Below are 17,726 nucleotides of genomic sequence, written 5' to 3' on the forward strand. Positions count from 1 at the left end.
CGTGAGATGTTCTGGATCTACAGTATGTATTCCTTACACCCGGCTGGTATTAATCAAGATTGGGAACGTATTCATTTTTTATAATGTGAATAGCACGCATATAGTTTCATCCTTATTTATATGGTCATGTGTGACTGATTTTATAATTATTTATTTATTTATGTCATGGTTTTTCCTTATATGATAGTATTATGTTAATGTTTGACTTATTCTATAATCATTTGATTTATGTCATGGTTTTTCCTTATACGGTGGCATTATGATTGATTCTGGCTACATTCATTAGATTAGGTCACTTTATCGTCATTTATCACATATTTCTTCAATATATTATTTTTTTTATATAATTTTGATTTGTTTTTGTGCAATATATCACTTTGGGCTATTGAATAGATATCATTTATTATGTTATAGATGTTTGTTTAGATGGATATCAGTTTTATATTTCTGATATCCATAAACATATGATTTAATTTCTTATAGTGTTATTTATTTGGTCATGTCATTTTATATATATGTTTTTCATAATAATCTGTTATAAGTTACAGGTGGTATTCATCATTACAACTACTCAAATTCATTTCAAAGGTTATTGGTAATATTTTGAACATAATTAATGTTTTCAATTTGGTCTCCATGGATACCGTTTGTTCCGTTTTACAATTCTATTTATTTTATTTAAATGTTGTTTTTCTATTTTTCTTGTTTAAATTTACATGTTTTTTTATATATACTTTGTTATTGCATATTTTGTTTGTTATTGTGATGTTTTATGTCTAGGTTATGGACTATTATGTCATGTTTGTTTTTTCTATATTATGTCAGGGACTCCCTTGCTTTGCGTTCCTATGCGGAGGTATTTTTGACCTTCTGGGCTTCCGTAGCTCACTATCCGGTCTCTTACCAGCTGATCTTATGGATAGGGCTTTTGGTGCGAAACTGCTTCTGCATTGGGGTTGCTATTTAGGGGAGCCACTTCAGAACATAGGTTACCCTTTGATAAAGAGCTACACAGGCGTGAAAAGCGTTAGGGCAGCCTTTTTTCTTTTCTTTTCCTTTTTTTTAGCTCTGGCTATTATGCATACTTAATAAAGCATTTGTATTTTTTCACTACTGCCTCCAGCCCTATCTTTTGCAGTGCGCTATCATCTTTTTTCATGTTACCTTCAAAGATGACAATACATCCTGGTCCACGCCTAGAGATGGCACCCCACACATGCAACTTCACTGGGTGTTTTGGACGCGGCTTCATAGATATGCGACTTTTTTTGTGGAATGCAAAGGTGGCAAATCTCTCCAGCGATACAGTAGACTCGTCAGTGAAGATGCAATCCTGGAAAGTTTCTCCACTTTCGATCCATGCCTGGCGTGGACCACTCTCTTGATCTTGTTAACATCCCTTATCATAGGGTACGCTCTGTAATGACAAGGAATAATTTAATAGGTACAGTATAGTTTCTTAAACAACACTTTAACCTCCTGTACTGTCCAGTACTAACCTCACACGTCCATATTTCCATCCAATTCTGCGTCTCATCTTCTTTATGCTGGTCTCGGATACAGTGAGATTGGGATTTTGCAGCAGAGTGTATTTGACACTTAAGGCACTCCTCATCATTCTCTTCACTTATTTTGTCGACCAGAAGAGTTGTCTCCCTACGGTGTACAGAAAAACAACAATCCGGTAAGTTACAGTGCAGTAAGCCACAAGTACAGCACATCAATTACAGTAAACAATCATAGATATAGTGTATTATATAGTAATATAAATAAACAGAAATAACCATAATGTTAGATCTATACTATATAGTTATATTAACATGCAGCAATATAAACAATAATAGATATACTGTATTATATAGTAATATAAATATACATACGCGTTAGTTACTGTTGGTGTCCTCGTGCGTTGTTTGGTCTTTCCGTGTGCATGATAGCACACGGTGGTTGATGGCACAACGAGGCCAGAAGCAGCTAACCAGCGTTGGATATCTGCAATTCGTTGTCCGCTCGTGTACATCTCCTTAATTCTCATGCTGAGATCCTTTGATATCTTTTAACAGGCATAGCTGCGAGTAGAAAGAAATACAAGCACAAGAATGTATATTCGATGTTTAGTCGATGTGTATTCAATGTGCAGTGAATCCACAAAATGGATGGTGTATTTATACAGTGGCGACACATCTTAATCTAACATTTCCCGCATGGCAGGATGCGTGCGGGCCGCGTGGTGACGTGGCATGTCCGCGCGTCACTGTGACGTCACTGCCACGTGGCGCGCCCGGCTTCCCCGACATCCCCAGAGGGTAAGCGGGGGTACGGGGAAGCGAAGGGGCAAAGCAGGAGCAGCCTGGGGGTCGGGAAGGGGGAGAAAAATGCGCGCGAGTGGAGGGGGTGCACGGAGGAGATGCGGCTGGCGCCCAGTCTAGTCTCCGCGCCAGCCGGAGTAAAGCCCCGGCTAATTAGGGGCAAAAGTTAGAATAAGATGTGTCGCTACAGTACGTTAATGACTCACATTAGAGTACGGCCACTTTTAACACCTGTACCTCGTCGCCATGCATAAAATGTTACACACTTTGCATATCTCACCACTCGATGATCTGTATCTGAACTTTCTCTTATCCAGATACTGCATTGTGCCATCTGCTTCCATGGATCAACCCCGATTCTACGGATGCAAGAACCCACTCGCCTCTGCCGTGCCTGTCACACAGAGAAAGCGAAAGGCAGGACCCATTTCCAAGCCAAGGCCGAAGTGAAAGGCTAATAAAGAAAACCTTCTGCTGACCCCAAAGGCTAAGGCTTTTAATACACGTAAGCCTTATTATGTCAAGAAGAAATTCGGGATGTACACTCAAGGCAAACAAATGGCAGCCAACCCATCGAACCCGCAGGCCACTTCCTCGATTACGCTTTGACGACTCTGCCGCTGCTCTCCCAGAAATCCACAGCCCATCTTCTCCACTATTCATCCACGACTCTGCCGCTTCTCCTCTCCCGGAAATCCACAGATCACTTTCTCCATCCCTCTTCGACGACGCTGCCGCTCCTCCTCTCCTGGAAATCCACAGGTCACTTTCTCCATCCCTCTTCGACGACGCTGCCGCTTCTCCTCTCCCGGAAATCCACAGGTCACTTTCTCCATCCCTCTTCGACGACGCTGCCGCTTCTCTCCCGGAAATCCACAGGTCACTTTCTCCATCCCTCTTCGACGACGCTGCCGCTTCTCTCAAGGGAACCCCCATCTCATCCTCCGTAGCACCCATCCACCCAAATGTCCACAGCACCCCATGCACAAGATTCAGCTCGTTCGACCGCATGCTGAATGGGTTAAGTGTCGATATTCCTGGGAACTCTAATATACTGGTAAAGATAGATCTTCTTTTAGAGACCATGCTAAATATGGATCAATGGATGGAGAAGATGGATCAGTGGATGGAGAAGATAGATCAACGGATGGAGAAGATAGAGACTGACATAGCGGGGATACATAAATTGCTCGGAGTTCATGCCCCTGTCTCTCCGACGCCGGAGCAAGAGGGTGGCATGGATGGGATGAATGGGACCTTCGACCACCTTCCATCACCAAGCGCACCCCATCCACCAGAAGAATATGTGTACATGTATGCCGTTGACGAGGATGACACGACAACCCCGTCAAGACCACGTCAGGAGACAACACGGTGACCAAGACAGGAGGAAAGCATCCTCCCAGACAACCTACCCTCGCACGCCGCCACAAGCACACCAGCTCCAAGAAGAACACCCGCTCCCAGAATCCAACCCACATACGCTTGCATTAATATGGTTCCCGACATCATCCTCCGCGAGTTGCCCAATCCAATCAGGGAGAAGTATAGGGTTATGAGTGCTGGTTTACCCCAGGAGTATGGCATGTTAATTTTCAGGCACCATGTGTCCTACTTGGTGTACTGCGGGTGGGCCAACAATGTAAACTACGAAGGAAATCGCGAAAAAAGGGCGCTTCCTGAAAATTTAAGAAGGACTATTGTGGAGAAATTGCGGCGCTATTTTTCAATTACAGATCTTGTAATAATAATAGTGAGAGACTCCATTAATGGCATTTTGTGTCATACAAGGCATCGGCCCTGGAAGAACAATCTGGTGGGGATCGAATTTGCGTGACTGTTCAAATGTTGTTTGTTTTTTGACTTGTTGTTTGTTTTGACTTGTATTAATAAAGAAATCTTTTTACTTACACAAGACCTGCACACCTCCAGCCCTCAAGGGCTGTTTGCGGCTCTCGAGGACTGGAGTTGTGCAGGCCTGACTTACTGTACTGTACACCATACACCTGTAAATGTTTTGAATTGCTGTACACTTTTTGTACTTACTCCACCAATAAAAGAAAATGTTGATTTGTTTTAAATTGTTCCATTGTCTCCTTTTATACTGTAACAAAATACAGTGTTTCTAGAACATACAGTATAGTACTGTCCAGGCATACTGTACTGTATGCTGTAGGCATGCTCAGTACTGTACATCACAAGTATTAAAACATTACATGCTGTACGGGTATAGAATACACATACTGTATGTACTGGAATACATGTAGAATAAATGCATACTTTTTATTTTTCGGGTTTATTATACAGTACAGTATATATATAAAAAAAAAAGTATTATATACGGTCTGAAAACAGCATACTGTTTCAGGTTTTCTATGAAGCTCTCAGTTACAGTATTCTATCCTAATCAATAACAACGGCCACTAAACTGTAGACTCCGGTACGTGGTTTTTTAAATCCGATTCAGCAATGTGCAGGCATTGTTACACAAAGCGATATTATCCATCGAAATCCCTCCATTTGCCGTTTTCCACATGAGATGACAAAGTTTTCTTTTCTGAGGAAAAACAAAAGTACAAGTTTTACTGTAATGGTCAGTCAGTCCCCTAAAGAAGTTCCCACAGTCAGTCCCATCAATAATTTTCTCGGGGGGGCGTCTCCTGTTCGCATGCGCATGCGCCTACTGTCGATGTGATGACACACATATGCGTTTAAAGAAGGTTCCAATGCGCATGCGCCTAGATTTCAACCAATTGTTCAGTATCTACTGTAGAAGCTGCTCAGCCAATGATATTGCTTACAGGAGAATCGCTTGACTGTGCATTGATATTGATATTTCAAAAACAGAATAAAATACGGCAATATTACTCACCATAGATCTTGCCAATCAGCTGGCACCGAGCCACTGCCAGTCCCGTATTCTTGATTATACACGTAGTTGACAGGTGACAACAGCACTACTACACCTGTTGTTGACAGCTGATGAGGCTGGAAATCGCTTTGGTACATGCAAGCTTGCTGGAATCTGTACTCGAAATCCGTCTCAGGTTGCAGGTATCCGGGCGGGGACAGACAGCAAGGGTTGCCGGTCACCAGGCTTTCACTGACGGTCGGACTGTTATTAGAAGATGGCGCTGTCACTGGCGCATTTTTTGCCAGCAACTGACGTTTCTTAGTTGGTTTTAAGATGACCTTTCGCCTTTTCAAGTCTCCATGATCAAAGATACTGGAAAAATCTGGTGCTACACACCAATACCCTCCGGCAACTTTGACACCAGGTGCGAGATCAATACGAAAAAAACACGGATCGATACATAACTTTTTTCTTATTGCATGCTTCCACACATGAGCATCTGGTGAAAATTTGTAAAAGTCATAGTTTTCGATAAAATACTGATAAATTTGACCAACGGTTGCCATCTTATCATCTGTTGCATTAATCGCGGGCCATATTAAATAATCGTACGTTCTGTCGGGTTTTCGGTACACGGACTGCAGCGGTGCACTCCTCTCGGAGCTCTCAGAACAATAGAACACCAGACACTGCACATTTAGTTTTAATATGAGAAGCTTAAATATATACATTATTGTAACTTCTTCAGTACCAAGGTCAATTTACAATGGACCACTGTGGTATTTTTTTAAACATTTGCAAGTCGACACATTACTGAAGCGCATGCGCATTACAATTCATGAATATCTGCCACCTGGCAGATACGCGAAGAATTGCAACCAAGTAAATCCGAACCATTATGAATTAACACATCAACCGCGGGTGACGCCGGCATGAATGCAACATGAACGCGGTGAAGTGCGTGGCATTCGGAAAAAATCCCCGAAAAAATTCGGAGATATCGGAGAATAAAAGGGGCCGCAGCTGTACATTCTTCAGTGTTTTGGATTTGTAATTTGTGTTCAGTAATTTGATTTACAGATTGAAAACATTTGTTCTGTCTTTTTTTGTTTACTTCTGTTAGAGAACGGCCTGAATGAGGAACAGAACTTGAGCTCTGATGCATCCAGAAGCTGTCCGACTCCTCGCAGCCCAGAAGTGCCAAAAAACAATGATTCCTGCCACATTTTAGACATGTGCAAGGAACCAGTGCCACATGATGGTGAATTTACAGACCTTGTACAGCACACAGCAGAGACGGACTCTAAATATGGGTCCAGCAAAAGGTATGCGAGAGATTTAAGAAGAAGCCGTGGTGCTCAGCCTTTTCTCTGTTGTCAGTGTGGCAAAAGCTTCTCAATGGACAGGGACCTGCTCACACACCTTTGTGTCCCCGCTAGGGAGCAAACCTTTACATGTACAGATGGTGGGAGCAGTTTCTCACTGAAGGGGAAACTTCTTCCACACCAGATGATTCAGACAGCAGTGACTCCTTTTACTTGTACAGTGTGTGGGAAACAGTTAGGTACTAAGTGGACCCTCCGCAATCATCAGAGGGTTCATACAGGGGAGAGACCATTCACATGTACAGAGTGTGGGAAACAATTCAGTACTAAGAGCTGTCTCCTCAAACATGAGCAGACTCATACAGGGGAGAAACCATTCCCATGTACAGTGTGTGGGAAACAATTCAGTACTAAGAGCTGTCTCCTGAAACATGAGCAGACTCATACAGGGGAGAAACCATTCCCATGTACAGAGTGTGGGAATCAATTCAGTACTAAGGCCCTCCTCCGCAGACACCAGATGACTCATACAGGGGAGAAACCATTCACATGTACAGAGTGTAGTAAAAGCTTTTCTAGAAAGGCGGAGCTCCTCAACCATGAGCGCATTCATACAGGGGAGAAACCATTCACATGTACAGAGTGTGGAAAACCATTCAGTACTAAGAGACACCGCCGCAGACACCAGATGATTCATACAGGGGAGAAACCATTCACATGTACAGAGTGTAGTAGAAGCTTTTCTCAGAAGACAGATCTCCGCATCCATGAGCGGATTCATACAGGGGAGAAACCATTCACATGTGCAGAGTGTAGTAAAAGCTTTTCTCAAAAGAATGCGCTCCTCACCCATGAGCGGATTCATACAGGCGAGAAACCGTTCATATGTTCAGAGTGTGGGAAACAAGTCAGTACTAAGGGCCACCTCCTCAGACACACGATGACTCATACAGGGGAGAACCCATTCACATGTGCAGAGTGTAGTAATAGCTTTTCTCGGAAGACAGAGCTACTCAACCATGAGCGGATTCATACAGGGGAGAAACCATTCACATGTACAGAATTTGGGAAACAATTTAGTATTAAAAGCATCCTCCTCAGACACCAGATGACTCATACTGGAGAGAAACCATTCACATGTATAGAGTGTAGTAAAAGCTTTTATATGAAGAAAGAACTCCTCATCCATGCACGGATTCATACAGGGGAGAAACCGTTCATATGTTCAGAGTGTGGGAAACAATTCAGTACTAAGAGCTACCTACTCAAACATGAGCAGACTCATACAGTGGAGAAACCATTCACATGTACTGATTGTGGGAAACAATTCAGTACTAAGAGCTACCTACTCAAACATGAGCAGACTCATACAGGGGAGAAACCATTCCCATGTTCAGAGTGTGGGAAACAATTCAGTACTAAGAGCTACCTACTCAAACATGAGCGGATTCATACAGGAGAAAAACCATTCACATGTACAGAGTGTGGGAAACAATTTAGTATTAAGAGCAGTCTGCTCATACACCAGATGACTCATACAGGGGAGAAACCATTCACATGTGCAGAGTGTAGTAAAAGTTTTTCTCGGAAGACAGATCTCCGCATCCATGAGCGGATTCATACAGGGGAAAAACTATTCACATGTACAGAGTGTGGGAAACATTTCACAGTTAAGAGCAATCTCCTCATACACCAGATGATTCATACAGGGGAGAAACCATTCACATGTGCAGAGTGTAGTAAAAGCTTTTCTACAAAGGTGAAGCTCCTCATCCATGAGCGGATTCATACAGGGGAGAAACCATTCACATGTACAGAGTGTGGGAAACAATTCAGTACTAAGGGCCACCTCATCACACACCAGATGACTCATACAGGAGAAAAACCATTCACATGTACAGAGTGTAGTAGAAGCTTTTCTCAGAAGACAGATCTCCGCATCCATGAGCGGATTCATACAGGGGAGAAACCATTCATATGTTCAGAGTGTGGGAAACAATTCAGTATTAAGAAAAGCCTCCTCAGTCACCAGATGACTCATACAGGGGAGAAACCATTCACATGTACAGAGTGTGGGAAACAATTCAGTCTTAAGAAAAACCTCCTCAGACACCAGATGACTCATACTGGAGAGAAGCCATTCACATGTACAGAGTGTAGTAAAAGCTTTTCTATGAAGAAAGAACTCCTCAACCACGAGCGGATTCATACAGGGGAGAACCCATTCACATGTACAGAGTGTGGGAAACAATTCACAGCCAAGAGCAATCTCCTCAGTCACCAGATGACTCATACAGGAGAAAAACCATTCACATGTACAGAGTGTAGTAAAAGCTTTTCTCGGAAGACAGAGCTCCTCAACCATGAGCGGATTCATACAGGGGAGAAACCATTCACATGTACAGAGTGTGGGAAACAATTCAGTATTAAGCAAAGCCTCCTCAGTCACCAGATGACTCATACAGGGGAGAAACCATTCACATGTACAGAGTGTGGGAAACAATTCCGTATTAAGAAAAACCTCCTCAGTCACCAGATGACTCATACAGGAGAAAAACCATTCACATGTACAGAGTGTGGGAAACAATTCAGTATTAAGAAAAGCCTCCTCAGTCACCAGATGATTCATACAGTGGAGAAACCATTCACATGTACAGAGTGTGGGAAACAATTCACAGTTAAGAGCAGTCTTCTCATACACCAGATGACTCATACAGGGGAGAAACCATTCACATGTACAGAGTGTGGGAAACAATTCACAGTTAAGAGCAGTCTCCTCATACACAAGATGACTCATACAGGGGAGAAACCATTCACATGTACCGAGTGTAGGAAACAATTCAGTATTGAGAGCCACCTCATCAGACACCAGATGACTCATACAGGGGAGAAACCATTCACATGTACAGAGTGTAGTAAAAGCTTTTCTCGGAAGACAGGGCTCCTCAACCATGAGCGGATTCATACAGGGGAGAAACCATTCACTTGTACAGAGTGTGGGAAACAATTCAGTATTAAGAAAAGCCTCCTCAGTCACCAGATGACACATACTGGAGAGAACCGATTCACATGTTCAGTGTAGTTAAAGCTTTTCTATGAAGAAAGAACTCCTCATCCATGAGCGGATTCATACAGGGTAGAAACCATTCACATATATAGAGTTTGGGAAACAATTTAGTATTAAGAGCAACATCAGACACCAGATGACTCATACTGGAAAGAAACCATTCACATGTGCAGATTGTAGTAAAAGCTTTTCTCAGAAAACAGATCTCCTCAACCATGAGCGGATTCATACAGGTGAGAAGTCCTTCACATGTACAGAGTGTGGGAAACAATTCACAATTAAGAGCAACCTCCTCAGACACCAGAGGATTCATACAGGAGAGAAATGATTCACATCTACAGAGTGTGGGAAACCATTCTGTATTATGAACAACTTTCACTTACAACAGAGGATACATAAACCCACCTTAGCAAACTTGACGCCCTCTACAATTAAATTTGTCGTTTTGTTCTCCATGCAACTACAACGCATCACTGCGAAATGCTCAAAGAACTAGATTGGTCATCACTCGAGTCTAGGCACAAAGTTCACCTTTCCTGTCTTGCCTTTAAATTCTTTATGGGCAAGCTACCCAGCTATCTGAACAAGCTCCTCGCCCCTGCAGCACTTATCATCTGAGATCAGACTCCAAAAGACTGTTCATGGTCCCACGGCTCAACAAAGTATCCGGCCGCTCCTCCTCTTACCGTGCACCCCAAAACTGGAACAACCTACCAGAGACACTCACATCCACCACCAGTTTAAGTTCTTTCAAATCTAAGGCTGTCTAACATTTTAATCTGGTCTGTAACTGTTTCATACGCCCATAATATATATTTTCTTTAACTGTGCATGCAATGTCTTGTATATAATGTATACCCTGTTCATTTATGTAACTGTATTTGTAACCATGTATTATTTGTCTTAACTCTGCCCAGGACATGCTTAAAAACGAGAGGTAACTCTCAATGTATTACTTCCTGGTAAAATATTTTATAAATAAATAATACAGGGGAGAAACCATTCACATGTTCAGAGTGTGGGCAAAGCTTTTCTCAAATGAGCCATCTCCTCACCCACCACAGGATTCATACACGGGAGAAACCATTTCCATGTACATAGTGTGGGGAAAGCTTTTCACAGATGATCAGCCTCCTTACACACATGAGGATTCATGCATGAGATAAAATATGCAATTGTTCAAAGTAGGGTTGGGCAATATACCAGTAGCATAGTAATACTCCGTGTTCGACAAACCTATACATTTGCACGCCCCGGGCGAGTGGATTTAACATCGTGGCGAGCTCCTATTGGCCCAAGCAGCACACGTGTGGTACTAGGTGGCGACTAGATTTTTTTGTTCGGCGAGTAGATTTTTTGGTGATTTGTCGACCACTGGTAATACTGCAGTAATAAAAATGGACGGTAACGCAATACTTGCCATTACTTCTTACCATGGCATTCCTATCAGCAGCTGCAGAGTGGGGGTGGGTCTGGCAGAGAGGCGTGGGGCTGGGGACTGTCAGAGGACTGAGTGTGGGTCTGATAGAGACAATGGAGTGGGAGCGAGTCTGAGAGCTCCTTGACTTTCACATGCTGCAGTTATAAGGAATCCTCCTGCTGGTAATCTCACCCCTCCATATTAACCACTTTCCCTCTGCCATGCCTCTTATTCCTTCCCTTCCACCATGACTCAACCCCTTTCTCTCCCCCGTATTTCTCTCGGCTCTCATCTGTGCCTCTTGACCCTCTCCTTTCCCCATGCCCATTAACCCACGCCTCCCCATGCCCTATTAATGTGTACAGGAGAAGGGGGGTCGAGGGGGTAATTATCAACTTTCTTACCTTGCACCCCAAAACTGGAACAACCTACCGGAGACTCTTGCATCCACCACCAGTTTCAGTTCTTTCAAACCTAAGGCTGTCTCACATTTTAATCTCGCCTGTAACTGTTTCATTCGCCTATAATATATATTATCTTTAACTGTGCATGCAATGTCTTTTATATAATGTATACCCTGTTCACTTATGTAACTGTTTTTGTAACCATGTATTATTTGGCATCTTAACTCTTTGCCCTGGAAATATGTGAAAACGAAAGGTAATTCTCAATGTATTACTTCCTGGTAAAACATTTTATAAATAAATAAAAATAAAATAGTAAAGATAGGGGCTTTAGTGTGGGTGTAGTTAGTGTAACATTTTTTTGGAAACAGTTGTTATTCTTAAAATTAAAATATACTAAAATGTATTTGCTTTTTAAAATTTTATTAAGAATGAAATGCATTTGTATAACAAATATGTTTCACAATAAATTACCTTGAACATTTTGAGGACTTCTGCTTTTTTTGCTTTCGATTGGGTGTTAATATATTGCTGAATATTGTTATCATAATAAATTACTTGTGCAAAACAGAAAGTGAATCCCTGCGCTTCTCCCTTTGGGATAGCAATCAATGGGGAATATAAATATATGTATGGTGTAAATACCTATAAGAAAAAAGGAGAATTTTGGTATACATCCTTTGATCAAATAATGCCAAGCCTGCTAACCACGTCAAGGTAAGTCTCTTTAGCAGGTCCCTACGCTAAATGCATACTAGTGTTATGTGAAATAAGCCCAGAAGTGGTTAAAATATCAAAGCATATGCTTGTATAACCTAGTGCAATTAAAAACTGGTATATACCAGTACAGATACTCACATGTAAGTGAAGTGAAATAAGGGGACCTTGCTAGGAGATTATATACCTGGAAGAGAAGGGGCTGGCCTGCCACAAACTGCTCAATAAGCAGTTGCAGGCGATTGGCTAAATATATTCAATTACACCATAGAAGTGTTGCCGTCTAGGAGCGTGCTGCTAAGGATTAAAATCGGCCCAACAAATAATGTAAAACAAATATATAATCACTGCGCTTCTCCATGTAAAGAGCATGCAGCTAGTGAACTGATTTGCACATTTGTATGGCCAGTTCCTTCACTAGCTGCATGCTCTTTACATGGAGAAGCGCAGTGATTATATATTTGTATCTCGAAAGCTTGCACAAATAAAAGCATTTCGTTAGCCACAGAACGGTATCGTCTATTCATTACACGCTACATCTACATATATATATAGAGAGAGAGTGAGAGAGAGTGTTCGACAAATCCATTTACCTACAGGCCCGTGGCGACTGGATTTGACCCCGTGGCAACCTCCTCATGGCCGCCCAACCATGGCAGGATTGGGGGCGGGACTAGGTGGCGAGTAGATTTTTTGGTTCGGCGAGTAGATTTTTGGGTGATTTGTCAACCACTGACAAATCTAAAATATATATATATATATATATATATATATCTACATATATATATATATATATATATGTAGATATGTAGATATATATATATAAAATGCCGCTTCCGCTAACTGTTTAGTTACCAGGAGGTCTCAGCCTCCGCCACTGGGAGCCTGGGGTATGCTTATCTTCACGGTGCAGCGCCTCCACTGACGAGGGATCTCAGCATAGTAGGAGGAGCCCCTCACCGTAACCAATATACACAATAATTACACACATGTATATTACTATATGTAACGCGTGGCTCACCACAAACCAGACATGACTGCGAGGCTGAGGTAGGGAATTGTATAAACGCCAACCCACAACTGCGAGTGCGCGCCTAGAGTGTAGATTGGTCTTGCAAGCTGGATCTAGAGTATAGAAGGTAGAGTAGTCGTTTAAACTGCCAAGGTCAGGATAGGAGAGTTGCGGATCGTTGGGGTACTATGCCAAGGTCAGGAGCGGAGAGTGGAGAATGGTCATGCGTAAGCCAGGTCAGGAGAGGAGAGATGCGGCGTCCAATACGTAGCAGGGGTCAGGCAACAATGGAGGCAAGGCAGGATGCAGCAAGGCTCAAGGCAAGATGCAGCAGGAACAAGGCAGGATGTAGCAAGGTACAGCGTCACAGGATTATGCTCAGCAATGTGTGAGTGAGCCAGGCAGCTATTTAAGGAGCCATCAACCAATGGAGAGACTGGGCGGAACCTGAAGAGGGAATCCCATAGGCTGCTGGGTCACACAGGTGTGCCCTATTACACAGCCAGATTAGAAGTGGAGGCGGAGCTACGTGTCACACACGTCACCGATGTGGAAGACTGGCGAGCTGCTCGTGTGTCACCTGCGCACCACGCTTGTCCCTCTGCAGAGTGTGCCCGATTAGACACGGTACCGAGCGCACGCCGATCCGCGTGCGTCACAGTGTTCCGGGAGCGGTGTCTGTACCGCGTGTCACTCCCACGCCGAGCCTGCCCATCACGGGGCGGAGACTGGGAAGACTGGAGGAACACCTGTATGTTATGCCTTTGCGGAGGCGGGGCCTGGAGACGGAAGTCGCGGGAGAGCATACTGACTGCGTGCATTTCATATGCGCAGAACCGGGACATGAGATTGTTCATCCCGGGCGACTGTCGTGGCAGGGGTTCTAAGGTGAGGGGAATATCTCCAGATGCCAAAATGGAGAATCCTCACAGTTCCCTCCCACCCCTCTCTAGAAGCAACCTCCGGGCGACTCCATGAAGGCTTATCCAGAAATTTGGAGTGGAAGAGACGAACCATCCTGGCTGCATGAATATGATGACTCGGAATCCAGGATCTTTCCTCTGGACCGAAAGCCTTCCAGTGTACCAAATAGTGTAATGAGCCTCTTGAGAACTTGGAGTCCAGTATGGATTGTTTCTCGTACTCAGGTTGACCTTGCACCATGTGAGAATGTGTAGGAGAAGTATGAACTGAATGTGCATTCTGGACAACTGGTTTAAGTAAAGAGACATGAAAAACAGACAGAATCCCCATAGAAGAGGGCAGCGAGAGATGGTTCGCAACCGGATGAATCCTTTCTGAGATAGGAAAAGGACCAAGAAATCTGGGTGCAAATTTCATAGAAGGTACTTTCAGCCTGATGTTTCTGGATGACAGCCAGACCTTGTCGCCGATCTTGAATTCCTGAGCAGGTCTCCGGTGGTGATCAGCCTGAATCTTCTGCCTATTGGTGGCTGTCATGATGTTTGCTTGAACCTTTTTCCAAAGATTTTGCAGTTCTTTAATCCTGTCGTCTGCCGCTGAAACCCCAGATGAGGAAGAAGAGAGAGGAAGAGTAGATGGGTTGAACCCATAATTCACAAAAAATGGAGACTCCATGGTAGATCCGCTTCGTGCATTGTTATGAGCAAATTCTGCACAGGGATAAAGTTCGGACCAGTCGTCCTGTGAATCAGACACAAAACATCATATATATTGTCTGACCATTTGTTTGTGGGTGATATCCAGAGGAAAAATGCAGAGAAATGCCTAGTTGTAGGCAAAAAGAACGCCAAAAGCAAGACACAAACTGAGACCCTCTATTCGACACAATGACCAGGGGTACTCCGTGAAGTCGGAAGATCTCTCTGACGAATTCAACGGCCAGTTTGGAAGAGTTGGGAAGACCTTTGAGAGTTATAAAGTGGGATTGCGTTGAGAATCGATCCACCACCACGAGGATCGTGTTCATGCCCTTGGATACGGGTAGATCCAAAATGAAATTCATGGACAGATGTGTCCATGGACGGTCAGGAACAGGTAGAGGCTGAAGAAGTCCTGAAGGGAGATTCCTAGGAGTTTTAGTCCTGGAACAAGTTGGGCACGTGGCTACAAAGTTCTTGGCATCTTTCTAAATCTTGGGCCACCAAAATGTTCTGGAAATGAGATGTAAAGTTCTCCTGGTCCCTGGATGACCTGCAGCTCTGGAGGAGTGACTCCATTGGAGAACTTTTTTGCGATGCATAGGAGAAGTATAGAGACAACCATCAGGAACTGTAAGATCGACAGGTATGTGATCTTGTTGTCGTACGATATTTTTGAGAACATTGAAGATAGTTGCAGAAAGAATACATTTGGCAGGAAGAATGGGTTTTTGTTGGTCCTCAGATTTGTCGCCAATAGAGAATTGCAGAGAAAGGGCATCAGCTATGATATTTTTGGTTCCAGGAAGATAGGAGATTATAAAGTTGAATCTTGAGAAAAAAAATTGACAATCTGGCTTGACGGGCTCCAAGACGACGTGCTCCTTTGATGTATGTTAGATCCGATCCAACTGATCGGTCCATAGGGCACCCAACCACACACTGAACTTGACCCGGGGAGATTTCACCATGGCACTGAATATTCTTGGTCTCGGATATGATGGCACGAGCTCGGAGAGTAGGAACACAGGAACACAAAAGTTACTGGTTTCCTACATCTGTTTAATGATTAGGCAAGCGGTATATTTATACAGAAAAGCAAGCAGAAAAAAACGTTATCAGTTCTATACATCTGCAGTCACAAGCTAAATTCATACATATAGAGTAGACATTTAAGATTTCATATTCCTGGGAGGCTTCCGGTGACGTCATCCAATATGGAGGTGTAGTCAGGGAGCTACGTGGACTCTCCTATATTATGGCAGAAAAACGCACCCTTCTAATAATAAATTTCGACTGAGTTGTGGAGCCCTAGCTGGGGCAACGATCGGAGCATGTCAAAACAACCAAGGAGACCCGCAAACCAAGCAGTGTCAAAATATTTCTTCCCGCAGCAGAAGAGCCCAGAGTCGCCGGCCAAAATCCAAGATGGCGGAGGCGCGGCGCATGGTTTACAGGCGGCACAGGGAAAGGGATCTTGGCCCAAGGAGACCCCGGCATACATGGAAGAACTTATGGCCTCTATGCACACTAAACTATACACTTCCCTCCAGGCAGAACTCAAAACGGCTGTTTTAGATTTAAAGCAGGATATCAGTGGGCTAGCAGAAAGAACAACAAGCCTGGAAGGCAAAATGGAGGAGACCCTTCTGCGCCAGACTGGGGCAGAGGAAGAGGTCTTTAGGCTCAAGGAAGAAATCTAAAGCATAAAAGACGGAATGGAGGACCAGGAGAACCGGGATAGAAGACAAAACATCCGCATACGCTATATCCCAGAGACGGTTCTCCCTGGTCAACTCCGTCCATACCTAGCGGATCTCTTCAATTCAATATGCGGCCTCCTGGAGGAATGGGATCAAGAAATGGATCGGGCCCACAGGGCGCTGGGCCCACGCTCAGAGGACCCAAACAGAAGACGGGATGTCATTATCAGATTATATAGTTACACGATCAAAGAAAAAATAATTGCTGCATGCCGAGGGAAGGACCCACTTACCTTTATGAACGAGCCCTTCCAATTCTTCAGTGCTTTGTCCAGAATAACAGTGGTGCGGAGAAGAGAAATGAAGCCCCTGACCACCTTTTTGCGTTAGAACGACATTAAATATCGCTGGGGGTTCCCATTCAAACTCACGTCAAGCCATGGAGGTAAATACCTTACAATCAGACACCCAGAAGATATGGCTCCCTATGTACAGGCCCTGGGCTTGACCCCACCATCATCCTGGCCAGCAGATCCCCCGCAGACATCCACGCAGAGGGAAGAATCAGGTGACAGTGCCGCCGGACCAACAAGAAGAACAGTGATGATGAACAGGCGTTAAGCAGATAGAAAGGATGAGAACCCTGGCTACTACTTACCCCTCTACCGAACCATCCGACACCCCTCACAACAGCCGCTGAGTCCCCAGGAACACGTATACACTAACCATGGGAAATGGCTTAACTGCTGCGCTACCCAGTGAAAGATAAAGCTTTTCATGGGAGGCGATCCGAATACCAGCGCCTGTTCCGGAGGGAGAGGAGAAAAGTTTGGTTCTGAGCCCCCAACACGGGCTAGCACGGAGCCTTGCCTCATCCGGCTCAGTTTGTTCGGCTGCTGGAATTGCAGTTCTGAGGCTTCCCTGGTTCGAAGAGTCGGGGCTCCCTTTGGCTTGTTGGGGTGGGGGAGAGGGGGCGAGGATTGTTTTCTTACAACAGAGGATCAATAACTGTGAGTACTCTCCCCCCCTGTTCTATTTTTGGGCGTTGGAGTCCCGGTGTTTAAATTTGGGCCCTGGATGGACGGATTGGTCCCTTGATTGATTCTGGAGACCTGTCGGGGAATTCTCCCAAGGCCCCCGTGGGAGCTCCCGAGAAGGCACTTAAAAATACATAGAGGCCTGTAAATAAAGTGGCTAGATCACATTCTTGCTCTGCCATCCCCCTCCCCTCCACGTACCCCCCCCCGCACCCTCACCAGGTATACAACAAAAACCTCTGGTTTACCCAGCTCC

General features: G+C 44.1%; 2 protein-coding genes across 5 annotated transcripts in view; both read left to right on the forward strand.

Annotated features, from left to right (window-relative positions):
- Positions 1 to 17,726, forward strand: part of LOC142488433 (uncharacterized) — a 219,638-nt gene that overhangs the window by 23,407 nt on the left and 178,505 nt on the right. For 2 of the 4 annotated variants that reach the window (XM_075588941.1, XM_075588943.1), the window contains one exon: positions 2,627 to 4,597. The exons of 1 other annotated variant lie outside the window; for it this stretch is intronic. In XM_075588941.1, the coding sequence (XP_075445056.1) occupies positions 2,827 to 3,687 (861 nt within the window). In that variant the 5' untranslated portion in view covers positions 2,627 to 2,826 and the 3' untranslated portion in view covers positions 3,688 to 4,597. Of the gene's footprint in view, positions 1 to 2,626; positions 4,598 to 6,286; positions 6,489 to 17,726 lie in introns of those variants that run through there. One more of the 4 variants, XM_075588944.1, reaches the window with a different exon arrangement.
- Positions 6,495 to 11,742, forward strand: LOC142488457 (uncharacterized). The gene is given in 2 exon segments (XM_075588983.1): positions 6,495 to 9,511; positions 9,594 to 11,742. Coding segments are annotated over 2 exon segments (3,240 nt in total). The 5' UTR covers positions 6,495 to 6,561; the 3' UTR covers positions 9,884 to 11,742.

This window comes from Ascaphus truei, chromosome 2 (genome assembly GCF_040206685.1).
Source record: "Ascaphus truei isolate aAscTru1 chromosome 2, aAscTru1.hap1, whole genome shotgun sequence".
NCBI lineage: Eukaryota > Metazoa > Chordata > Amphibia > Anura > Ascaphidae > Ascaphus > Ascaphus truei.